The following is a 27,215-nucleotide window of genomic DNA, read 5'->3' on the forward strand; positions in this document are numbered from 1 at the left end:
CTAAAAGATTGATGGAAAGACATTTAACGGATGCAAATGAGAATTGGTACATTGGAACGCCGGCTAATATTACAACTATTGACGAAAGGTTATTATTTATCAAATCACCTACAAGAATCGCCAGGCAACCTCGCAGTATTAAAACGTGGAAAACGTGGAAAGCATCTGAATGGAGGAATTGGTTACTTTATTATGCGCTTCCTTGTCTCACTGGAATATTGGATGAACCATTTCTCGAGCACTTGTCTTTTCTTTGTACAGCTATATACATTTTGAATTCCTCATCGATTACTCGACAACAGTTTATTACTGCACGAGATTTGATTTTGCTATTTGTACGAGATTATCAGAGGCACTATGGCTTGACGAATATGCTTTTCAACGTTCACATTTTAAATCACCTTGTGGAGTCAGCTGAAGACTTGGGCCCTTTGTGGGCCTTTTCAGCTTTACCGTTCGAATCGCTGAATAAAAAAATTACTAATGCTGTCAAAAGCCCACATGGAAGAGGAGATCAATTCATCACCAGATTCTTCATAAAAAAATTCATTATTGTTGCGGCTAAACAAGTGGAAATTGCAGATGTAACCAGAGAAGAGTTTAACCGTCTTCTTAATATAAGAGAGGATCATGTAGAGGGTATGTCAGAAGGGCATTACTTTCGTGGAGAGAACACACCAACAGTTCGCTTTCCTAACATAGAAGAAGTGGATATTGTTCGACAATCAGGTTTTACAATGCATCCAGAGAGATTAATTTTACTTTACAGGATAGCCACTATTCATGGAGTAGAATACAGAATTGAAGATGGCATTAGAAAAAAATTCTGTAATTATGTTGCATTCTGCAAACCGTCAAGGCGCTTCCGACAAACAAGATTTTATCTTATTGAAAAATTAATCTCCTACACGGTTGGTCAAGAAACAATATCAGGATTTATTGGTAATGTACTGACAAGCGATGGAAACGCATATGGAACTCCGCATATGCAGTACGTGAGACGAGTTGGACAAAAAGAATTTGTTCATTTTCGAGATGTCATTAATCCAGGCTTCTTTCCAGCGCACATGGAACTGTTCTAGTTTCTCTTTGCAACGTATGGGAAACCGATTAAACACACAATAACACACACTAACTCATTCTCACACAAAATTAAACATCAAGGTCCTTTAATTTGTGAGAGAAAATCATGCAATTTTGAATAGACGTTTTTTCAGTAAGTTACATTTCGTAATACATCATATCATATATACAAATATTTATCAAATTATTCAAATTTTTTATAAGTATATAATTAGTTAATTTCTTTATTCCTTTTATATCTAAGAGGTTTTATATATTTTTAGGATTCCTCACACAAAGTGTACATACAGTACTCTTATGTTTTTACTATTATGTCCGTCTGTCCAATTTTATTTTGCTCTAAATGAAAATATATCCCACCGATTGACCATAAAATTGACATGGACATGTATTTTTTCAAGTAAATTCTAAAAAAATACCAAAAACACTATTCATTATGATTTTTAATTCGTTTTTAATGAAAATACACGATTTGGAGGACACAAAGGCTTATCCATCCCCCCCCCAAAAAAAAAATTTTAATGAAACTTTCTAAAAATTGGTTTTTATATTGTTTTCTTGCATGAAGCATATAAAAAAATTATATCCAACCCGTTTATATAATTTGTGTTTGAAAAAATGAAATTATCGAAAAAAGCGCTTTCCCCCTTTTTAGTTTCACCGCATTTTCAAACAAATGGGCTAGAATTTGTTTAGATTTTTTATTTCCCAATAGTTTTAATAGACGATTTATTTACAATTTATCAGTTCATTTTATGCGTGCTTTATTTTTAGAATTTTTACTTTTCAGTGATCAAGAAGATTTCAAGTGTAGGCTGATGAGACAAAGAAGTGACATTGTAATGGAATTCGGAGTAACTAAAATTTTGATAAAATTGTTTGACAAAGAAATTGGAACGTTTTGAAAATATTTGACATAAATTAACAAGGACTTAATTTATTTAAACAAATTTGCTTTTGAAGTACAATTTACTAGTTGCATTTATGTAACAATTTGAATTTCGATTAACCAGTTTGGATGACCTGAGCTACTAAGTAATAAACATTTTTCAAATTAAAGAAATCAAATGGAAAATAAAATTAAAATATTTTGTATTAAATTTAGCATTTCATTGAAAATTAAAAATATTATTTGAAAATTTTTTAGGCATTGAATTGACAGTGAAATCTGCATTTCCAATTACATGTAAATATGTGGAAGAAATCGTCGACATTCCGGGAATATGTGCAGAATGAAATAGTAATTGTTAAAGTCGTGGAATTATGTATATTGAGGTTAGTGATTGCAATTCTGAGGAATTGTAGGAACGTATGTGTTTGTTACATCCCGACATATATAAATTTTCATTTTTGCTGTTATGCGAATTTTTCAATAGCCCCTTTCTATAGGCAATACCGATTGCATTTAAAATTCACGTATATTAATAAGTAATATATTTAAATAAAATAAGTATGTGTATATGTATGTACGAGTATATGTGTATGTATGCACATAAAATTATAATTGTTTAAAAGTTTTTAAATTATCAACTGGTTCTTTTAAAGGAAATGTTACCATCTCATTCATTATCTTGAGAGATGATAAATAATCTACATAACTATTATCATAGTGAAGTCGGGATGACAGATAATAAAGTAAAATAATTAAAATGAAATAATGATGCATCAGAAAGGACACGTGTGCAATGCATATGTATGTCCATATACACATATAACACGAGTATATATATATGGATATAGTTATTCTTATATACAGAAAATAAAAATAAACAGAAACACTATTAAATGCACAAATTGTCTAAATAGTAATAGATTAACAATTTAATATCGATGAATAATATCGATATCAAAAAATTGAATTGAATGTCGCTCAATTACTATGAAATAAAGGCACATACGATTCCTAGAAAAATCGTACGTGCTCTTAAACGTTTTAACTAAAAACGTGCTCTTAAACGTTTTAGCAAAAATCGTGCTCATTTTCTAAATCATCTCCAATAAAGTAATGAATTGACTAGTATATAAACCCATTGCAAATTAAGAGGAGATGTCAAAAGTTCCGGTGTAATCTATGTGGTTAATATCATTGTTGAGCGACCCTTCAGTTTATTTCGTGAAAGTTAATCTATTCTTTCCTGTGACAAGGTGCAAGTTTTTGTGTTTCACTTAGAACGAATTCTTCCCTGAAAAGGTGCAAGAGAAGCAATATTAATATTTAGAACATAGTTCTTTCCTGAAAGGGTGCAAATTAAATTGTTTTTCATTTAGAATAGTTTCTTTCCTGAAAAGGTGCAAGTAACTACAATTTAACATTTAGAATAGATAAATTCATTGATTTAACTGTCGTAATTTTACAATAAAATAAAGCAGATTCTTCATTATAATTCACAAATTGCTTCTCTTTCACATTCAGAATAGACTTCCTTCTTGTACAGGTGTAAGTGACGTAATACAACGAATTATAACTCGAAATAGAACGCTTTATTATCAAAAACATTAAAGTTGTGTGAGTGTCACACAAGTGTGAGCCGACAAACTGTATCTTCATTCATTTAAAGCAAATTCCGAGCTCTTGTATAACAACTCAGCGACTTCATTGAAATACGAATCTTCCTCGTAAAAGTGAGTAATCATACATGTAACCTATTTTATTAAATCATAATTATAATAAACTATTATAAAAGGGAATATTTGTCTTTTATTAACGCAAGACCCATAGTCTTTATAAAGTGACAACGATCCTACAAAATAAAAATATCAGGTCTTACCATCCTGATTAATCAGCACAACCCTCCCAAGTAAATAAATTAATTATTTGTTTAAAAACCTAGTTCATTTCAGAGAGTTCCTTAAGTCTTGAACAATGGGAAAAAATGTAGTGATTTACAAGTATACCATGAAAAACAATACCACAACAAAAGAATGTTGAAAATGTTGTTGGAAATCATTGTATTCGTAATAACGATCCCAAGGAAACAGGAATGCGTCCATAGGAAAAAGGTATATACGGTTTTTTCTTCAAATAATTGTGACGACATAAAAAACATAATAGAAAATATACAATAAAAAATTTAAGTTACTTTATTTTAAAATTAAATATCAAACACAAAAAGTCCTTTTCTTAATGACGGCTTGTTTATGAATTTTAGGAAAATCTAAGAAAATTCTCCAATTGCTGCTCCAACGCTAATGAGACAAAGCAGAGTCCCAACAAAGCATCATTCGACAACTTACCAACCACGAAGTAATTTCTTCATCTGATAGAAGTACAAAACATACTTCGAGCAAGCCAATATTATTAATAAATTCAATCATCCTTTAAAAATTTAATTTTTCTTTCCGTCACGAAGAATGAAAAAAGTCAAGTTCAGCTTTTAAAGCTAAATGAAAAAATCACTTTTCAAGAAATAGCCATAGTCCAATAATGTTGAAACGTCAAAAAGTGTAAGTCAATTATTGAAAAAATATTAGATCGCGAATTTTTAACTCGTGATAGTAAAGTACTATCAATGTATATTAATAGATTTATAAAAAAATTTATATCAACAAATGTTTGGCTGATTATGTTCAAAATGGAAAGCAAAACAATGTAATATAAAATATCGAAATATCAGAAAGATTTATTTTAACACGGTTTACTACCAAAAATTTTTAAATGTAGTACTACAAGTTGAATTTGTACAGTTTTACATGTGAGGCACTCTTAGTAAATTTTTGATCCAAAAATTTTTTTATTGGAACAATTTTTTTAGAATTCTACATAAAAAATAAAGAATTTTATTTATTTATTATTATTATATTATATTAATAATAAATAATGAAAAATATTATTTTTTTATTTTATTCTTTGACAAAAAATTACGGAAGTTGTGATTTTTTTCAAATTTAACTTCATTTAGGAATTTTTTGCGTTTAAAAAGTGACTTGCTCTCAAAAGCGAACTTATCAATTTTTTATTTATTTTTTTTTAATTATAATTTTTGATAAATAAATAAATTTTTGTCGTTTTTGTAAAAGCTGTGTTCTTCACCGTTAAAATATTTCCTGGAAATTTTTTATTAAATACATTGGTTTACATAATATATTTTGGAAAAGTGGTTATAATTATTAAAAATTAAATGTACGAAAATCTATAAGTGTAACTAGTATATTGTCAATAGTATTTTAAAGGTAAAGAATATCATTTTCGCATAAAATAGATGAATCACTTTATTTATTATTGATTATAATAACAGAAAAGAATCAAAAATCGATTACTTCGCTTTTGAGAAGTTACTTTTTATAAAAACAATTTCATTTTTTTTCGTTCTTTCGTATAAGTAACTTTATTTTTTTTACAACATAGATTTGAAATATTCAAGAAAATACAAATAATTTTCATACATTACATTATTTTTCATCTTCTATTATAAGAGAGAAAAACGTGTTTTTAAAGTGTCCTGCTCCGAAAAAAGTTAAATTTAAAAAAAACTATTTTCTGTAATTTACATAAAATAATAAATTTAAAAACTCGTGTTTCTTTATTTTAACTGTAGAATTAAAAAAAACTTGTTTCATTAAAAAAAATTTTGAGTGAAAATTTTACGCAGAATTCACTACATAATAAAATTGAAATTCTTAAAATTTTCATTTGAAATTAAGGATGGTGGATTATTCCGTTTTAAATTAACTTCAATGCGAATTTTGTATCGTTTTAGCGTTTTTGTTTTTATAAAAAATTTTAATCTGCAGTAAATTATTTCTCTGCCAAGTTAATGTAAAATTTAAATTTGTGAAACAACTTAAATTGATGAAAACAGAAAGATCATAAAAGATCAAAGTTATAAATGAATAGGAAAAGATTCCAATTTAAAATGACACTCAATATAAGTTTCAAGACTTATGTTCAATATATTTGTGTTTTTTAAGTTAATTTACATTAATATTATTTAATTGACGCTGTAAATTTCAGTTTGTGTATAAATGACTGTAAATATTTGCATATTTAAGATAGATTATAAAATTAAAATTCTGAAAAAACTTCCGTGTAAAAGTGTGCTTGTGAATTAGAAGTAATGTGGATTGGTTAAATTTTTAATTGCTACAAATGCAATTCTATTTTTCATTGCTATCAATACTTATAACATAAAAAGGAAATTAATTTTCAAATAAAATAAAAAAATATTGTAAAATAAATGTGACGATTTTTAACTGTTTCATCAAATAAAATAATTGAAATACAGTTATATTTTTAAACTGATTCTATTTATTAAACATGACACAATTTTGAAACGCCACGGAACTGAGAATGGTATGAAAATTTTCTAATGTGCGTTCTTCTTACAAGAGAGATTTTTATTATATCGTATTGGTTTTTCAACTTAAAAAATAAACTTTTAATAATACATATATATTTCTTTCTTTAATCACATTGTAAATAAATAAATAAAAATAAAATTTGAGTTTTTTATTTTTCACTCAACTCCGCACCCGTACTTTTGAGCACCATTTTTTGTTAAATTTAGTTTTTAACTAATATTATTAAAAAAATTTTTTAAAATAAATTTATTAAATTATTATTTATTTTAATTTTCTTATTAAATGCATTTGTAGTTTAAAAAATAATAATTTGTTATAAAAGGATTAAATTTAATAATAATATAATAATTTAACAATAAATTTTTTGGTACATTTATACAAATTGTTCAATAAATTAAAATATTTTTTAATATAAATGTAATTAAAAGAAAAGATTTATTTAAAAGTATTTTAAAAACAACAATTTGCATCGATTATACAAGTTTAATTTATCTCATTAAACAATCTTCAAAAATTCAATTGTTAAAAAAAATGACAACATAGAAACTATATAACTTATTAATTAATTAATTTTTCTATTTACAATTAAAAAAGAGAATTTTTAAAAAGGAGAAAGTATGAATGCTGCCACATACCGTGCAAAGTCGGCGGCTCAACTTCTTTATCGACTATCAATTTGAATGTGACTAGAAAATTCCCTAGCCTGTCAAACTCACTTACGCGAACATTTTACACTTTAAACTTTAGTTATTTAATAATAACACGTTAATTTATCACAAATACAGCACAAATCTATCACTAAATACTTTTATTATTCAATTCAATTACACTTTTCCACAGTTTCCACTCAGTTTCTACACAATTTTCACTCAAACTAAATGTTTAACCAATGTGTAACGAATGTAGGACGAATTCAGCGTACATTCCGATTACGAGATCCGCCAGGGTTTTAAGAAATAAATAAATGTAAATCGGTTTTTTCAAAATCGTGGACTCATCCCCTTAGCGGCTACATGAATTTATCTGGAGGGCTGAAATTTAGTACACATATGTATTTTCGCGTGTAGATTACAGGAAAAATATAGCGAACTTGATTGGAATTGATTATCATAGCGTTGTCTTGGTAAAACGAAGAATATTTACGGAAAATGCCTAAAAATTACTATTTACCCCCCCTAGCGGCCACATCTTTTGACATAAATAACTCAAATTTGGCACACCTAAGTGTGCCAAATTTTTACCCCTGGCGTATTTGATTTACCTAAGTTCGACTCAGCTGGGGCGAATCTAAGTTGATTTTGAGAAATTATCAAAAAAAGCTTTCAATTGATGAAATTTTTTAAAAATAAAAATTGGGAGGGTAAATGAACATTTATAGAGTTAATTTTTGCAAGAATTTCAATTATTAAAGTGATAAATAATAAATAATCACTTGATATGTGCAAGTGGTACGTATATGTAGATTTTAACTCGTCAGTTTTCACCATATTTTCAAGAAATTAGTGTAAACTGTGTGAAGAAATAATTTATATTTCATAGAAATTTGCAAATTTTATTAAATTATTTTATTATTTAATAGTACAGTTCATAATGATTGCAATTTAATTAAAAAACAACATTTTTTTTAAAAGTGACAAGAACTCTTATTATACCGACCACACACGGTAGAAGTGCGCGAATATGAATGCGCATGATCTTCTGGCGGGAAAATTCAAATTGTTAACTACAACTTCTCATAATTCCCTTAATTTCATTAGTTAAATTTATTTAATTCATCATGAAAAAAAAACAATTTATAAAAATTTTTTCCGATTTTTTTATTATTTTCATTTTTATTTCCTAGGGATTCCCTCATAGATTGATCATCTTGTACTACTTTATGAGAATTTGCATTATATTCGTTTTTTTATCATCTTTTATCTCTGAAACTTTCAGTTTTATCATTATTATTTTGCAAGCAAGCGAGTGTTACATTGGTTTGATGTTAATTTGGATTATTTTATTACCATTTTTCAATTCCTCCATCGTACTCTTTACATAAATTTTTCATCGTATTTATCAATTCTAAAAATTTTGTTTGGTCAAAATTCATTTTAATAAATAAATAAATGTACCTTTTTTCAATTATATTTATAGGTCAATTTTTAAATATATTTTTTTTAGGTTGGCAACTTTTAATTTTTTTTTCAAATTGCGTCACTATAGTAACGAAAGTTGACATCTTTGCTAAAAAACAATATAAAAAATTTACGTATATGTCATTCACATTATGAATACACTTTGTTATAAATAATATATTTTACAACATTTTAAGTGAAGTTACACTTATCACTACTTCTTACAGTAAGGTAAAATTCGACTTTTTTTTGCAATAAAATTTTTGAGGATTTCTTGATGACTTAAAGTGGACGCTATTTCGCTTTCAATGGATAAAACTGCTAATCCTGAAAGTCGTTCTTGGGTCATTGTGTTTCGCAAAAAATTCTTTATCAATTTTAACTTTGAAAAACTTCTCTCTGCTGAAGCTGTGTTGACTGGAATAGTAAGCAAAATTCTGATAGTTATGTAACTGTTTGGGTATATTTCCTGTAAATTGTTTTCCACAATATACTGAAGAAGTTGTTTACCATCAATAATGTCTTTGGGCAAACTTGACTGTATAATTTGAAGTTCTTCATATAGTTCATGTGATTGTATATCACTATTCTCACCTTCTCGAAGAACTTCTCCTAAATTACTGCAATGCTTCAAAAGGTCTTCTTTTGATAAAGATTTTAAGCAATTTATATTGTAAATGAAACCAAATTGTTCGTGGTATTCATTTAGGGCATTAAATCTCCATTCGATATCTTGTGCAATTCGGTCAATCATTGCATTAAAGAAGTTTATTTCGAATTCTTTTTCAGCAGATTGTACAGGTTCATCGACGTGTTCGTAATCAAACATTCTTTTCTTTCTAGCGATTCTTTTCTTTTAAAAATCAGGTGAGATTTCATAAGCACTTTTTTCTCTAAATTGTCGAGCTTCAGCAAGGGTTCTCTCGTAGCCAGAATTGCGATATTCTTGGAGCCAATCCTTAAAATCTCGTAAATAATCAACATCCACATTCAAATTAATTTGGACTGATTGCCAAATTTTGCTTATATTGTTCACACGCAGTAATACTTCATACCAAACATGGATTGAAACAATAAATTCAAAAGTGAGCATTTCTTTTAAAACGCCCTCACAATCACACAAGACATCCGCTTCTTTTGTTTGATCTTTCAACTCAATTATACAATCAATGATCTTATCAAATTGTAAAATGATCGCTTTAACGGCAGAAATTCTACTTTCCCATCGCGTATCAGACAAAGATTTTAATGTTAACTTTAATTTATCTTTCAGTAGCTCCCAGCGTTTACTAGATAATGAAAATAACAAATAAATTTTTTGTATATAACCAAAAAATGTAGTTGCAGTCGAAGATGATTTGGCTGCATCAACTAGTATCAGGTTCCAACTATGACAACCACATGGTGTAAAGAATGCTCTTGGATTTATGTTTAATATTCCTTTATTAATACCCACCATATTCGCACCATTATCATATCCTTGACCACGACAGTTTTGAATATCTAAACCATGCTTTTCCAGTTCGTTTAGTACTAACTTTGTTATAAATTCCCCCGTTGTTTCTGATGCTGCTATAAATCCAATAAAATGTTCTTCTAGTTCGCCAGTCAAAGCATTGCAAAATCTTAAAATAATGGACATTTGTTCAGTTCGACTTACGTCTCTAGTGCAATCGAGCATAAATGCGAAATATTTGGCTTGTTTTACTTTTTCAATTACTTTATCAATTAATGATTTAGACATTAATGTGATCAATTCATTTTGAATCTCAGGACTCATATAACTTTGTCTAATTTTTTTTTCATTAAAGTTTTGCAAATGCTCGCTTAATACGTGATCATATTTAGACTCTCTGTGACCTCTAAATGCCAGGTTATGTGAGGCCAAAAAATTTATTACATCTACCAATCTTTGAAACACATTGTACCAATATTTCTGAGATTCTTGCAGCAATCTTTCATTTTCCATATCAATTGTTTTCCCGAGTTTGATTGCTTTATGAAATTCCATCCATTTAAACATGCACAACATGTGTTCCTGATTGTTTTCATGCTTTTTTAAAATGTTGCTCAAATGTCTCCAATCATCACATCCTTCACGTACCACATGTGTTTGCGAATTAGAAAAAAGTTTACAAGGAAAGCAATAGACTTTGTTTTGAGATTCTGAATAAACTAGCCACTTGCGCTGTTGAGATTCGCCATTACTTAATTTTCTAACATAATAAGAATTAGAAAAATGTCTTTTGTCAATATCTTTGGGATAATAATCATCTTGAATTTCTGAATTTTTATAAGGCTCAATTTCAATTAAGTAGAGACGGTGCGAGACCATAATAAAAAATGGCCACTTGCCTGGATCTGTACTAATCAATGACTCTGGTAAAGCAACATTTGAATTAGGTTCTTTATTTTCATCACTTTTATTCTCAGTAAAATCAATCTCTTCTAAAACATTTTCATTTTCACTAGGATCATTCATCATACGATATTCAGAATCAGACTTATTTTCCATTTCAGTTGAAAAAACTTCTTCAGTTATATTTTTTGATACATTATTTTCTTGTACTATATTTTGGGAAACAGATTCATCGGAGTTTACAGTTGAATCATTCGAAGATTTTTTAAGAAATTTAATCATAGTAGAACTCATGGCTTCATTTGACAATGCCTCGGCAGCTTTTCTTTTTCTTTTCGATGCTCCTGATTCCCATTTTCTGACTGCATCTGATTTTCTACTCGGACCCGACATAATTATATAAAAAACCTATAGACATATTTTTTATGTAATTATCACTCATTTTAAAAGTACCTATATATCAAAAAAATATAATGAAATTACTTTATGGGTTACATTATACAAAAACACAATTTAAAAAAAAATTAATAATAGACCTCCGTGAAATCGATGCATTTAATTCAGTAATCTTATAGGTTATGTTCGATTTTATTACTAAATAATTTACAAAATATAAAATACTAATATAGTATTCTGTCCAGTCTAAACTTAATATGATTAACATAAAAAATCTGAAAAAACCTTTTACATACATCATGATTTTTCAAAAATTAATTTGCTCAAAATAGTGAAAAATTAATCAATTTACTAATCTTTCAGAATATATAATTTTAAGTGGTGACATGTCGACACGAATGGCAAACTAAAATTTACGATAAATAAAACATTTTTAACACTACGCGAGAAACAACAAGAATATTTATAGGTTAGAAAAGCTATGGACGCAATGACATTCCAGCTATTTTCAAAACTTACGCTATATAAAAACACAACCAATACGATTGGTACAATTAACGAAAAACTCCATGCAGTAATAGAATAATAAATAAATCACGAAATACTTATGTATTCATATAAAGCTGAAATTAATTGCTGTTGTTATGTACTGCAACAGCAAGCAGCTTTCTTTGTTTACAGTTGTATATCGAATATCAGTATCGATATACAATAATATTGATAATATCGATGTAAAAAATCGATTATTCGTAATTCAATATTCCGATAATATTTAAACAAATTACAATTTTATTTTGCTTCCATTTTATATTATATTAAAGTGAAAATTGACCAATTTTTATCAAATTTATTTTTTAAGTGTTTCAAAATTTTCCCAACTCCACAGTCGATTCTGAGGCCCCTAGGCTTGCGAGGCCCTGTGCGACCGCACACTTCGCACACCTACAGCTACGCCACTGCCAAGTAGCACGATATATCAACCAGATGTCACGGTGATATCACCGGGGAATGTCACCGTGACATCAGGAAAATGTCAAAATGTCCGCCTTACGGTGATATCACACGGTGACATCGAGGTGATATCATGGTGACATCAAGGTGATATCACAGTTATATCACAGTGATATCATGGTGATATCACCGTAATGTCATGTTGATATTTCACAGGGACTTAAAATTTTTAAAAAATTATTATTTTATTTTTTTTATTTATTATTATTTTTTAAATTATTAAAAATTTTAAGTCCCTGTAAAATATCAACATGATATCACGGTGATATCACCATGATATGACTGTGATATCACCTTGATGTCACCATGATATCACCTCGATGTCACCGTGTGATATCACCGTAAGGCGGACATTTTGACATTTTCCTGATGTCACGGTGACATTCCCCGGTGATATCACCGTGACATCTGGTTGATATATCGTGCTACTTGGGTTTTATTTTATATAAAACTTTTTTTTGAAAAAAATAAAACTTAAATTTATTTCTACTTGCAATGTTTTTATTGTATTTTAATCGCAAAAATTCACATATTTAATTTCACGTGAAGATTTCACAAAAAATATAGCCAACCCCTTTAAAATATTATTTTTAAATATTTGAATTTAAATAATCGTAAGCGTACAATCGGACTAATTCCGGATTAGATCAAACAATATTTGTATTCACCAGGTATTCATAAACAGTACAGTACAATTTCGGTAAGTGTCGGGTAGTCGGGACCACAAAATTCGATACATTTCGGATTGCCCCTTGAGTTGTGGTGGGGTGGCAGATAGTGCCGTATCAAGGTGTCTTCCAAAGCTTATTAATATACAATGTATAATTCTTCTCGGATATAAAAGATTAAACAATAATTTAATATATAATTAAATTAAAAATCAATTTACCTACTTCAAATTCATAATTAAAAACATTATTTTTATTTTATTAACGTACATATTTGAAACGTTTTTATAGGGCGCTGATTTTCGATGCCCACGTAAAAAGTAAGAGAATGACACCCGACACTTGACAAGATTATAGGCGTGGAAAAAATCCGACACATATCGCGATCCGACACTCACCGAAATTGTACTTTATTGTGTTCTGACTTAACCGGACCAATTACGGTTGACAAAAACCTGACCACAAACCGTAATGTTTTAGACTAATCGCAGATTAGTCAGAAATCAGTCCGATATTTTAACCAGAGATCAATTCATTTTTTGGAAAAATTTCATGATTTTTAAAACTAGAAGTTTTTGCTAGACTAAGTAAAGCAATAGTAAATAATTGTGGTATATCATTGATACCAGGTTTTTAATATACGGATGCTTTACGCCTGTATGTGATTTCACCATAATGAATCTTTCTCACTCAAAACATAAAACAGATTGTACCATGTACACAAGGCTTAATTTCTCAATATGAAATAACGTAAAATTCTGATGCTCATTTGTTTCATACTTCCTTACAATTGTAGGTTACCCGAAGTGTTGACGATTGTCACTTTTGTCAAGTGACATTTTACACAATCCAATTAAAATAATAAAAATTATGGTAAATGTACTTTACATCTAATGAGAGGAGAATAACCTGGTGAAAGTATTATCTATTTCACTTTTGTGAAATAATCCAAAAATATTTTTTCGGATTTTACAGAATAAGAAATAAGGTAAATTTTTACATTTAGAAAGATTATAAACATTTCTAAAATATTGAATATTTAAAAATATATTTTTTCATTTTTTGTTCTTGTGATCCATCATGGACACCATGTTTAGAAATCATTGAATTATTTGTTTTAATTAAATTTAGAATTTTGACATGAAAAAAAATATACAAAAATAATTAAATTATCAATTTTTTTAATTTTGCGACTTAACCTATTTTGCAAAACTTCAAACTGTTGTTCTCTTTCCGTTCAATAGACGAAAAATTCGAGGAAAAAAATAAAAGTTTTCCATTTTGTGAGATTAAAAGATCTCTAAAGTATTGTGTTTTAAAAAATAATAAAATTTTCATTTTTTTAATCTTGTGTCATGACCTGATTCGCAAGCTTAGATACTGCTGTTCTTTGCGTTTATTACACTTATGATTTGCAGAAAGTGAAGTAAATGTTTTCTGTTTTGTGATATTGAAAAATCTGAAGTATTGTGTGTTTGAAAATAATTCAATTTTCAGTGTGATTTTTTTAAATCTTGCGAATTGATCTATTTTGAAATTTATGAAATCGCTGAATTCTTTTTCTTTGTTTGAACTAAAAATTTGAGATGGAGAGTTTTTAAAAAACTCCATTCTTTGCTGGTTCTTGATGTTAGTAATGTTTTATTCTTTAATTTTGTGACTTTGTTTATTTTGCAAGATGTCATAAATAATTATAATTAGTTAACTATAACTTTTTAACCGTTAAATTTATAAAATTTAATTGATCCCGTGTGTTCAATTTAAAGAATTTAAATCATGAAGATTACTGTAGATAATTTAGAAATATCTCTCTTAGAGTATATCGTATCTGAAAATGATAAAAATTCATTGAATGAAAGAGAATGTTTAGAGTTGTGCAATCGACTGAAAAATAGAAGTGTTAATGAAAATGGTGAGTGGTTTAAGTTATGTAAAATTGTCCTAAAAAACTTTACCAGTCCTGTGAATAAAAAATATATACCAAAATGTCACCTATTATATTTACGACACTTCGAGGATGTAAAACAAAGAGTTATCTTTGGCGTACAAGAAAATCTTCAAAAATCCACAAGAGCAACATCGACAATTACAACTGTCAGGTCTTTAGATTCAGATTATACAAATGAAAATAGGTTCTCTCCTATTTTAAACGAGGATCGACTAACTGCATCTAAAAATGAATGTGCAAAATCTCTTACAGTTATGACAGACACTGCAAATCGATTGGGTCAGTCTGCAGAGATATGCATGGAAGATCTAACAGATTCTATCGAACTTGTGGAGAAATTAAACAACAAAAACGAAACGAATGACAACCTGTATGAAATAAAGCCAAAAGTGGAAAATGAAATAGAAAATGTATTGGAATTACCACTGAATACGATAAACATTGATAATGAAGATTTTAATTTTGATAACAATGTAAGTTTTTCCTCTTCAACAATGCGGAGCAACGTTAATAATGAACAGCATGAAATTTTTGCTGGAGAAAAGAAAACAATTTCTTACAAAGTTACTGGCAATGAAAAGATTACATTCTTCGAAATTTCTGAAAGGATTGAAAACAAAACGAATGATAACCCATATGAAATAAAACCAATAATGGAAAAGGAAAGAGAAAATGTGTTAGAATCACCACTTACTGCAACTGTTGAAAAAAACTCACGAAAAATTGAATTTCTAATTGTCGAAAGTGAAGAGAATGAAAAAATTATCGAAATGAAACAGACAATTTCATATAAAAAAAGTGGAAATGAGAAACTTTTATTGACTGTTTCCTTTTGGACTGATTTTTGGACAAATACGTCAAAATTGAAAAATGGTTGGACTTTACGATTCAATGAACATTTTGCTAAAGTATTCCCCAAGTGCATTTTAATGGTTAAAAAATATTTCGCGCGGCCGAATAATCGCCAAAATGCTTTATTATTATTGGTTCTTGCTACACTACCGTCCGAAATTGTGCGAACTCTGCTTTTTCAACAACTATAAAACTGTTCAAATCTTCAAAAATATTAAAACTAAAATTTTTTCCTCTTTATTTTATTAAAGCTAATAAAATTCTGAAAGAAATGACACCTTGACAAAGAGAATATGTTAATTTTTCAATTAGATATCTAAGAAAAACCCAATTTTCAATGTTTTTACTATTTTTTTTATTTCTCTGGCAAAGATTAATATTTTTAAACGTTCTTAGGGTCATTGAAATCGTATTTTGTTATGCAATTCAAATTATATAAAACAATTCATGTACACATTCTTCCCTAGCGTATGCAAACCGTGAAAGTTGGCTCATAAAATGTCAAAAAATTTAAATTTAATTCTACAATAAAATATAATGTTTAAAAATCAAGTAAATATATCATTCTAAACTTCTCTGATTTATGTAAGTAAATTTAAGATTTATAGATTTTACTGATCATTTTTTGTCATATAAATATTAATCACAATTTTTTGACATTTTATGAGCCAAATTTCACGGTTTGCATACGCTAGGGAAGAATGTGTACATAAATTGTTTTATATAATTTGAATTGCATGACAAAATACGATTTCAATGAGCCTAAGAACGTTTAAAAATATTAATTTTTGCCAGAAAAATAAAAAAAATAGTAAAAACATTGAAAATTGGGTTTTTCTTAGATATCTAATTGAAAAATTAACATATTCTCTTTGTCAAGGTGTCATTTCTTTCAGACTTTTATTAGCTTTAATAAAATAAAGAGGAAAAAATTTTAGTTTTAATATTTTTGAAGATTTGAACAGTTTTATAGTTGTTGAAAAAGCAGAGTTCGCACAATTTCGGACGGTAGTGTAAATGTAAAAATTCTGCATGCGTAAGATTTGTTTTCAAGACAACTGAAAAAATTGAATCTCCTTACCGTGACATTATTTTGAATATCATTACGTCTTCTTCGAGTATTACTCACAATGTGGATGAAGTCCATCGTCGACATGTCACAGGTGAAAATCGGAAAATTGTTGCGAAGGAGTTAGAAGCAAAATATCCTCCTTCAAAAAGGAATGGCAATGTTAATAGATAGGTCTTGCAATAATTGGATAGGTGAGCATGTAAATGGATATGTGCAAGCTTATTCTTACAAACCTTTCTATGTGATTTTATTCACCGAAAGACAGTTGCAGCACTTAGCTAAACTTGTTGAAAAAGAAAAGCCAGTATTTCTCTATCTTGATTCTACTGGAACTATAGTTAGTAAACCTCGTGGTGTAAATAAACTTTAATAATTTTTGAACAAATGATTGTCGTCTTCAAGTATAAAAATAAGAATTCGGATTTCAACAAGATTTTAGAAGAGTGTAAGAGTTTTAACACATCCACGGAATGTGATCTTGAAACTAAGGACTTTTTAGAAATCAATAAAAATGTTTCAAATAACAATGATAATGATGATGAAGATTTAATTCAACTATATGAGTATGAAAACATTGAAATTGCTGACGCATTACGCGATAATTCGCCATTTTACCACAAATTCAATGCAGTGTATGAAAAAATGATTTCCATGGAAAGTGAAATGAATTTTTCTAACAGTATAAACTAATTTCACAGTCCTGAAATCATAACTTATCTTATAAAATTTATTTTCCCTTTCTACTCAATGTAGTCTGCAATTTTGATTAAAAAATTTGAAATTCTTCGCGATACAAATCAACCAGTGGAAAATAATTTCAAAATTACAAAGAATTTCTTTTTCCCACAAAAAAAACACATGAAATCAAACAGATTTATTTACGAAATAGAAAATATACTTGAAGGCCGCATAAGAGAAAGAGAATATTCGAGAATAACACAGAGACAAAAAATCAATCAACAAAAAAAAATTGCTTTGGATGAGTCAATTAGATCAACGAATAAGCCTGTCGAAAAGGAAGAGACTTATTCAAGCAAAAATATTGTTAAACATCAACCGAAAAAAGGAATAAAAAGAAGCAATAGCTGTTCACAAAGAACGACCAAAAAGTCGAAAAAAACGAAGTAGAAGAAACATTTCAAAATGTTCCACTGATGAAATTTTATTCGAAAATACAGAAACCAACAAAATTATAAGTTCAATATCATCAAATATCAAAAATGAATGTACACATTGCGTTAAATTCCCAGAAAGAAATTGTGAAGCAGTTAAACACTTTTTACCAGATTCCTTACAGTATCCGGATAATTTTCCAGATTTGACGATAAAAATTTCAGGACATTTGCTTGATAAGACGTCTCTGGAAACACTACAACAATCCAAAGATATTGAGGATGAAATTATAAATACTTTTTTCTCCTTAATACTTGAATAAGCCAAGAATATTAGCTTAAGTGATATGTCATTTGACACTCTTTTTACTGCACGGTTAATGGAAACAGGTGAAGTCTCCAATGGTTTTAGTAATTTATTCAAAACGTACAATTTATTTGATTACCCCGTATGGCTCGTCCCTGTCTATTACAGGAACCATTGGACCTTGTTAATTGTAGACTTTGTAAACCACCTATTTCTCTATTTAGATTCTTTATGTTTGAAAGTACCTCCAAATTTGATAAATCGATTTTGTTGGTTTATTGAAAGTCGCGAAGATAGTCCAGTAAATTTTTCAAAAGATTTAAAAGATTGGATTCTATACAGATCCACTAATTTACCAAGACAGCATGATCTAAAAGACAAAAATCGTCCCTGTCATGATTGTGTCTTTTTTCTTGCATGTGGGGATTTGCTGCATGCAGTGGAGCAATTAGGTACTTCGACCAAAGTAACTTACGAAATACGAGACAAGCATTTGCACATTATTTTCTGAAGATGCGTTTATCAGAAAACAGCGCACAAAGAATTTCAAAAATAAGAAACTCAAACTTCCAAGAAGGAAATAAAAAGGAAAAATCATATTGGATTAGCCTTCCTAAAGAAAACACTCCATCAAAAAATTTTAGAGATACCTTCGAGTATCTCAAAACGCTACACCACATATTAACTAAGTCATTTTCACATTCTGCCTGCTCTGGGTTATGTTTACTCCAGCGCAATAGAATGTGTCTCCCATAGTCTCCACCAGGCAACCAAATTATTGCTTTCTGTGGATAACGGTCAACTAGACATGCCAAGGTTTAAACTATTCATTTTTTTAAAAATGAAAATGAAGTTTTCTGACTTTATTAAAATTAATATCATTCTATATTCATGTTATAGCATATTGTCAAATTTAAGCATCTCAATATTTGTTATAATATTTCTGAGCAAACATACTTAATAATGAAATAAAATTGAAAAAAGATGAGGTTACTAACTAAAGACAATAGTAACAAGTAGATTTTTCAGCCTTAACTCATTACAAAATTGGTTGAAGAATTTCGTCACTCAATCTTCTGAAATTTTAAAACAATTGGTTGATATAATTGCCACTTCATTGGTTGAAAAATTTCGCCACAACAATAATAAAGTTTTAAACAAAATATATAACTTTAAGCAATTGGTTGAAATAAATCCTTTTTTTCACCACATCAACTTCTTGGAAAATGGCAGACGGGCTACTCATCTTCATAAAAAGTAAGTTTACATTTTATAATGGTAATAATACATTTTTTCCTTCCATATAAAGAATCATTCGATTTAAAATAATTGTTAATTTATTAATTTTTCTCTTCATATTACGGAAACATAAATTTCAATAAATTAAAAGTCTTGTGATATTATTGCAACGATTAAACTCACAACTTACATTTTTAGGGTTCCGTACCCGAAGGGGGAACCCTATTAATGAGACTAGTGAAGCAAGGCATGTACCCCCCCCCCCTAGCGGCCACACGAATTTATCTAGAGGACTGAAATTTGGTATACATATGTATTTTCGCGTGTAGATTACAGGAAAAATATAGCGAATCTCATAGGAATTGATTATCATAGCGTTGTCAAGGAAAAACCATGAATTTTTACGAAAAATCCCTGAAAATGACTATGTACCCCCCCTCTGGTTGCCACATCTTTTTACATAGAGAGCTCAAATTTGGTACACTTATGTATTTTTACGTGAAAATTACAGGAAAAATATAGCGAACATGATTCGGATCAATTTACATAGCGTTGTCAAGGAAAAATCAAAAATTTTGAAAAAAAGCGTTTAATCCACCTAACGCACACACTATTTGACCAAGACAGTTCATATTTGGTATACTTACGTATTTTTGCGTGTAGATTACAGGAAAAATATAGCGAGCACGATTGGAGTTGATGATCATATTGTTTTTAAGGAAAACTCATATTTTTAGAAAAAATCATGGATTTTTCGAATAAAAAAAGAAGAAAATTTTATCCTAAGAGATCCAAATTTATACTTTTTTACGTATTTTTACGTGTAGATTATAGAAAAAATATAGCGAGAACGATTCGGGTTGATTATCATAGCGTTTTCAAGGAAAAACTGATAATTTTCTTTTAAAATCATGAATTTTCCTCAAAAACCGAAGAAAATTTTATCTAAAGAGTTTCAAATATACACTGCGACCCGAGTTTAGCGAAATCTCGGAAACGGCAAGAATAGGATGGTAAATAAGCGGTAAGCGTAAGATGCTCCGACTCGAGCAGGAGCGTAGAAGTAAGGCAACGCGGTTCCTTCTAGTTGAAAATGAGTACCAAGCGGAGACGTTTGTCTGGGAGGTACAAGGTTCTTTAATTTTAAATAAAAAATTTGGTAAATTATAAAAGCTTATTTATATACATGTATACAAATTTTATTTTTGTTTTCACTCCCAGCAAATTTATAAATTTACTTTATGAAAATCTTAATTTTAATATTTGCTCTCAATGTTATATATGATGAAATTTATATTATTTAATTTCAAATAAATTTAAAATTTATAAGGCAAATGGTGAGTTTTTCCCCTTTCTTGTCTGATGTCAGTACAATTATTTGAATTTTTATTAAAAGTAATTTTAAGTATTACTTATTACTGTTTATAATTATAATAAAATCTAAAAATTAAAATATAATTATAATAATTATTTCAATAAAAATATTATGTATTATAAGATGAAGAATTTTCAAAAAAAGAGTTTAAGGATTTCGTATTTCAAGTAGTTCGTACGGCCCTGATTGCTGACGCCGATTTCGGGAAATCTCATTACTGAGATTAGCGAACGACCCACCAAACCTGCCGCTAAACTCAGGTCGCAGTGTATACACTTTTACGTAATTTTGCGTGTAGAATACAAAAAAAATATAGCGAGAACGATTGAAGTTGATTATTATAGCGTTTTCAAGGAAAAACTGATAATTTTCGATAAAAATCATGATTTTTCACCAAAAAAATTTTTTAATTGAGTTTTTTCAAAACATACAATTTTTTTAAAAAGTGGACTTTTTCCTTAAGTTTTACAATTTTTGACCTAGAAAGATAAAATTTTCTTCCTTTTTTTGGGGCAAATTCTTGATTTTTTTTCAACTCCAATTGTGCTTGCTATATTTTTTTGTAGTATTTTGCCATTCTTTATAATTTGCCATTTTCTATTTTTTACCATTTACTATTTTTATTATCTTTTGACATTTTTTATTTTTTGATATTTTTATTATTTTTTAGTTTTATTAATTTATTTTCAAATTTATGCGTAGATTATGTTCTATGTTTATGTCTATGAATATGTCTATGTTTTCTATCTAGGCCTTCAAACTTTAAACCCCTCAAATTTTAGGTTTAAGGGTACGGAACCCTCGGTTTTAATGCGAGTGTAACTCGCACTTGTCCGATTTTTTAACATATAAAGATTCAAAATTAAAATATGGTAATCAAAAATACCCGATTATGCTTCATTTTAATTAAAATATTAGTTTAATTTAAAATTTGTTTGCATAAATTGAAAGTTGATGCAATTCAATATTTTAGATTTAAATTATAAAATCCTTAAAATGTAAAATTTTAGAAATTTATATGCTTATCAAAATTTAAGCGGATTGACACAAGAATAACGCACGTGTCCAAACCAACTGGATCTAATCAATATACAGCTGAAACAATTTATCCAAGCGTCTTTGAAAGAGTGCGTACTATTTACACTTTTGGACATTTTAATGACATTTATAAAATATAATTTAACTTTAGAAATTAATGTATAGCTACGACCAATGTACAAAATTTTAAATTGTTAATTTTTTCAAGTTTTAAAACACTTATATATTTGAAACCATTATATTCACATGTACACTTAAATCTCGTTATAACGACAAGGTCAGGACTTTAAAATCTCGATATAACGATGACAAGAGGGGCCCCCATTTCACATTCTATTTAAAAACGTGAATTTATCTGTAACCAACTTTACAATATGTCAAATTTGTTTGACATTTAATATAAACATTCTTTAGTGTATACATATACGAATGATATTAATTTCCAATTATGGAAAACATATATATATATATATAGATACCTTGTAAATATTTTAATGGGTTGTTTTCAAACTTCTTAATCAACATTCGTAATAGAGGTTATACGTTAATAAATTAAAAAGTTTTAATTTTGAAAGTCAATGAATTTGATAATAAATAAATAATCCTAAAAATATATGTCAGTTTAATATTTATTCAATTTAAACAAAATCTTATTCTATTTTTTTAACTTTTTGAATTGTAGGTATTTTTATTATTTCAACATTTCTAATTTTACGATAATCACCAAATATGTAATAGTTGGTTACTATTTAACCTCATACAAGTTAATTGAGCAACAAAAAACTTTTTAAATTGATGAATCTAATAGCTTACATATTTAAATTCGATCGTGTTTTTTTTAAATTGGTGGGGGTAAAGGGGACAAATTTTTGTCGTTATATAAAGAGTTTTGGTGTTCGTAATAACAAGCGAACGTTGTATCGAGATTCGTTATAACGAGATTCGAGTGTAATCTGCAACGTTTTGATTTTTCATTAAAAATTAAAACAAATTATAAAATTTTCAATAACAATTATAAATTACAAAATTCTACGTTAATGTACATACGCTAAATTTTTAAATAATTATAACACCAATAAATAATGTTAAATTATAATATCAAAAAATTTAAACAATTTAAATTTAAACAAAAAGTTGGGAGTTCACTTTCTTTTTATCATTCCATAAAAAGTGAAAATAAAACCAATAAAAAAATAATACAACCAAAAAAGAGATGTAATAAAAATTTAATTCTTTAGATAAAATTGAAGTCACATATTTAAGTCTAATTAATTTATTGATCGCTAAAAGAGTTGGGCATCCCAGACATAGGAGTAACAAAAGATCCATTCTCAACACAGAAAACTAACTTCAAGTAAAAACTAAAGGTTTATAGTAAGTATTGCTTCAAATAATTCCAAAAAACATGTTTTCTTTCAATTATAAGAACAATAATTCATTTATATTTAAATGTTACAACTTTTTAAGTACATCAATTACTGCATAATTAAATATTCTATAAGATAACGATAATAATAATAATTTAAAAGTGGCGTAAAATTTTTTGAATAAGTAGTACGCCTACATAGTTTCCTGATTTTTTAAATTAATAATTTCTATCCGCTTTATTTTACTAAGTTCGAAAACAAAAGAACCTGTACTCAATAACACTTAAAAAAAGTTCCAAAAAAAACTTCGAAAAAAATTCCTATCTTCCGCCTAAACGGAAAAATAAAACTGGTATAAATTTTCTAGGCTCCCCCACACACTTTTGTATCCAGAAAGCTGAAAAATTTAATTATTGTGTCTTTTCACAAGTAGATTACTGGAAAAAAGAGTTTTTTATATGGGCTGAAGAACGTAACGTTAAAACTTTAACGAAATCAAAACCTATTCCATGCATATTTAAGTGAACAAAATTATCAAAAGAACATAAAAGTACAACATGACAATGTATACTAAAGATAATTAAAGCAAAAATGACTGTATTAACTAAACAGAAACACATTGGAAGAAAATAACTAAAGATTCTTCCCCACTAAACACTAAAAATCGCGATTTCCAGAGTTTCTTAAAATTTGTTCCACTTTTGCATATTACCAATCGAAAGGGCGTAAAAAAATGAGTTAAAAACAGGAAGAATTATTTTCGAAGAAGCGCCAGAAAGAGATAAATAATAACAATTACTTAACGATTTACCGAATCCAATCTTTAAAAATCGCAATTTAAAGAGTTTATTCAAATTTTTCCACTTTTGCATATTACCAATTGAAAGGGCGTAAAAAATGAGTTAAAAACAGGAAGAATTATTTTTGAAGAAGCGCCAGAAAGAGGTAAAAAATAACAATTACTTAACGATTTACCGAATCCGATCTCAAAAAATCGCGATTTTCAGAGTTTATTAAAATTTGTTCCACTTTTGCATATTACCAATCGAAAGGGCGTAAAAAAATAAGTCAAAAACAGGAGGAATTGTTTTCAAAGAAGCGCCGGAAAGAGGTAAAAAATAACAATTACTTAACGATTTAAAGAATCCGATCTATAAAAATCGCGATTTTCAGAGTTTAATAAATTTTGTTCCACTATTGCACATTAATAATCGAAAGGGAGTAAAAATATGAGTCAAAAACCAGAGGAATTATTTTCGAAAAAGCGCCGGAAAGAGATAAATAATAATAATTACTTAACGATTTACCGAATCCGATCTATAAAAATCGCGATTTTCAGAGTTTAATAAATTTTGTTCCACTATTGCACATTAACAATCGAAAGGGCGTAAAAAAATGAGTCTAAAACCAGGAAGAATTATTGTCGAAGAAGCGCCGGATGGAGGTAAAAAATAACAATTACTTAACGATTTACTGAATCCGATCTTTAAAAATCGCGATTTACAGAGTTTATTCAAATTTTTCCACTTTTGCATATTACCAATCGAAATGGCGTAAAAAATGAGTTAAAAAAAGGAAGAATTATTTTCGAAGAAGCGCTAGAAAGAGGTAAAAAATAACAATTACTTAACGATTAACCGAATCCGATCTTTAAAAATCGCGATTTCAAGAGTTTATTCAAATTTTTTCAACTTTTGCATATTACCAATCGAAAGGGCGTAATAAAATGAGTTAAAAACAGGAAGAATAATTTTCGAAGAAGCGCCGGAAAGAGGTTGTAGCATTATTAACTCTCACACCGGGGATATATATTATCATACGTGTTTATGTTTACTTTCTTATCTATTTAGGCCTTGATTTGCTTCGGTTCTGAGAAATTAATAAGTTCAAAAATGTGGTTGAATGACCGTAAACATAAATGTTTAGATGGTGATCACCCACATTACATAAGTTATACAAAAGAAAGAATGGCTATTGTCCAAATTTAAAGGGACATTATATTTTCAAATTTAATTATTTGATACAATAGACACGTGCCAGCTAAGTCAACAGATATGATTGTAATAATATAACAGAATTATTTAAATTAGATCAATTTTTAAATTTATTGTTTCTATAGATATATTTGGAAGAAAATATTTATTTTGTTTTTAGAAAACTTGTTGCTTGTTTACCAAATTAGAGGAATCTTTCCAGTAATTATTCGGTAGATCAGCTGTTTATTTTCTTATTCACTTCTACTTTTATATATGAATATATGTCATATATCGTTTCAAAGTCGAATATTTTTACCTTACAAAAAAAATAAATATTAGTTATTAATAGAAAAATAAAATATACAATCAACCATTTAATATAATTATTTATTATTTGAGTCTGAATAATTAATTGTGAGTTCGTTCTGAATGAAATTAAATGAAATCTTCTCATTAATTAACTTGAGTTTTTCACCTTTTATTTAATTTCTTTCTAATAAATTTGTTTTTCTTCAACTGAGATTCGAAATTAGCTCGCAGGCTTATCTATAAAAAAAATATAAAATAAAATTTTAATAAAATAAAAGAAACCTGTCAACTATCAAGGTCAAGTTCCTTAAACACTGATTTATTTAACATGTTATTAATTTAACAACATATTAAAATGATCCAAGTCAAATGGAAAATAAATGAAAAACTTATTTACTCCTCTGAAAAATTGCTAAATAAATAATTTAAGTAAATTATTTATTTCCTAAATTAACTAAATAATTGGAGGGCAGGGATTCATAATCAATTGAATCTTACACATTAACAAATTGATCGCCTATTGCAATGAATTTGAGATATATGTATCTTCAAAAGACTTACGATTTGCTTTTGTTACCACTTAAGGATCCAGATAATGAGGTGGTACTCCGAGTTATCAGAAACCCCTCAAGTCTTTCTCCATGGCGTGACTTTGTAGATTATATGTTTTGAATTAAAGTGATTATTCACTTTTTCGTTTCTTCTACTTTCCTAATATTAACTTTAAATTTATTATTTGTTAAAATATTTTATTTCTTATATAATTCTGAGTTGGAACGGTTGTTAAACCAGCCTCTCAGATATTATATAAGATTAAAGAAAAATATGAATAATAAAAAAAATATAAATAATAAAAATTTAATATTTTAAATAATAAAAGAATTTTAAATGCTTGTTCTTTTGTTCTTTTTGAACTTACTGTTTTATAGATAATTCCAATCACAATTAAACTTCACAAACTATCTGTCAAAAAATTATAATAAAATAAGGTTATATGTAGAGTGTCTGATTGAAATTCAGAGAATGTATGTCCAAATTTGGGTCTCCTTCTCTATTTATTAACTCGAGAAGACGCTTCATCCCCCAAATTTCTCTATATCCCTTGTATATTTAAATTTAGTAAGTGTGTTAGAGAGACTCTGATAGCTGATTGCTTGACAATCCGCGGTTTTCCCTTCCTACCTTTCTTCGTATACTTTTGCTGCATATTTCTTACCGCCAAATTTTCCCTCTAATCGCATTTTTCGCGGCGTCCTATTTTCTTAGCCAATAGTATTTAAATTGTTTTGGTAAGGACAGAGCGATTTCTCTCTTTCTAATTCCGTTGTAACGTATACAGGGAACAATGCCATTGTTCAGCTGTCAATCACTTCTCAATTATTACTATAATTTCTTTCAATCTTTAATATCTTAAAAAATAATAATTTGACAAAAATTTTACCTTTACCATTAATTTTTAAATAATTTTTACTTTTATTTAACATACAATTTTTATTTTAATATTATTATTTTAAGCAATTAAATAAAATAATTTATATTATTTTATGTAAGAAAATGAAAAATATGGTTACTTAATTTAATAGTAGTTTATATTTATTTTTAATATTGTTAATAAAAAATCTTTAAATTTGAATTAAATTAATAATTACTTTATATTCGAAATTATATCTTTCGTCTCTTACTATTAT

General features: G+C 28.0%; 2 protein-coding genes across 2 annotated transcripts; both read right to left on the reverse strand.

Moving 5' to 3' along the window:
• Positions 1-8,712: 8,712 nt before the first annotated feature.
• On the reverse strand, positions 8,713-9,327 carry LOC127286467 (zinc finger MYM-type protein 1-like). The gene has a single exon (XM_051312898.1). The coding sequence runs from the start codon at positions 9,325-9,327 to the stop codon at positions 8,713-8,715; it is 615 nt and encodes a 204-aa protein (XP_051168855.1).
• A 27-nt stretch (positions 9,328-9,354) lies between these two features.
• On the reverse strand, positions 9,355-11,250 carry LOC127286468 (zinc finger MYM-type protein 1-like). The gene has a single exon (XM_051312900.1). It carries the CDS (start codon positions 11,248-11,250, stop codon positions 9,355-9,357), a length of 1,896 nt encoding a protein of 631 aa, XP_051168857.1.
• Positions 11,251-27,215: the final 15,965 nt, after the last annotated feature.

The sequence above is a fragment of the Leptopilina boulardi genome, unplaced genomic scaffold, assembly GCF_019393585.1.
Source record: "Leptopilina boulardi isolate dan_hultmark-lab unplaced genomic scaffold, ZJU_Lbou_2.1 LbouV2_361, whole genome shotgun sequence".
NCBI lineage: Eukaryota > Metazoa > Arthropoda > Insecta > Hymenoptera > Figitidae > Leptopilina > Leptopilina boulardi.

What these genes read in the sequence shown, in the direction of transcription:
- LOC127286467 (XM_051312898.1), bottom strand. Translation starts at nt 9,327, where the DNA reads ATGTTTGATTACGAACACGTCGATGAACCTGTACAATCTGCTGAAAAA.
- LOC127286468 (XM_051312900.1), bottom strand. Translation starts at nt 11,250, where the DNA reads ATGTCGGGTCCGAGTAGAAAATCAGATGCAGTCAGAAAATGGGAATCA.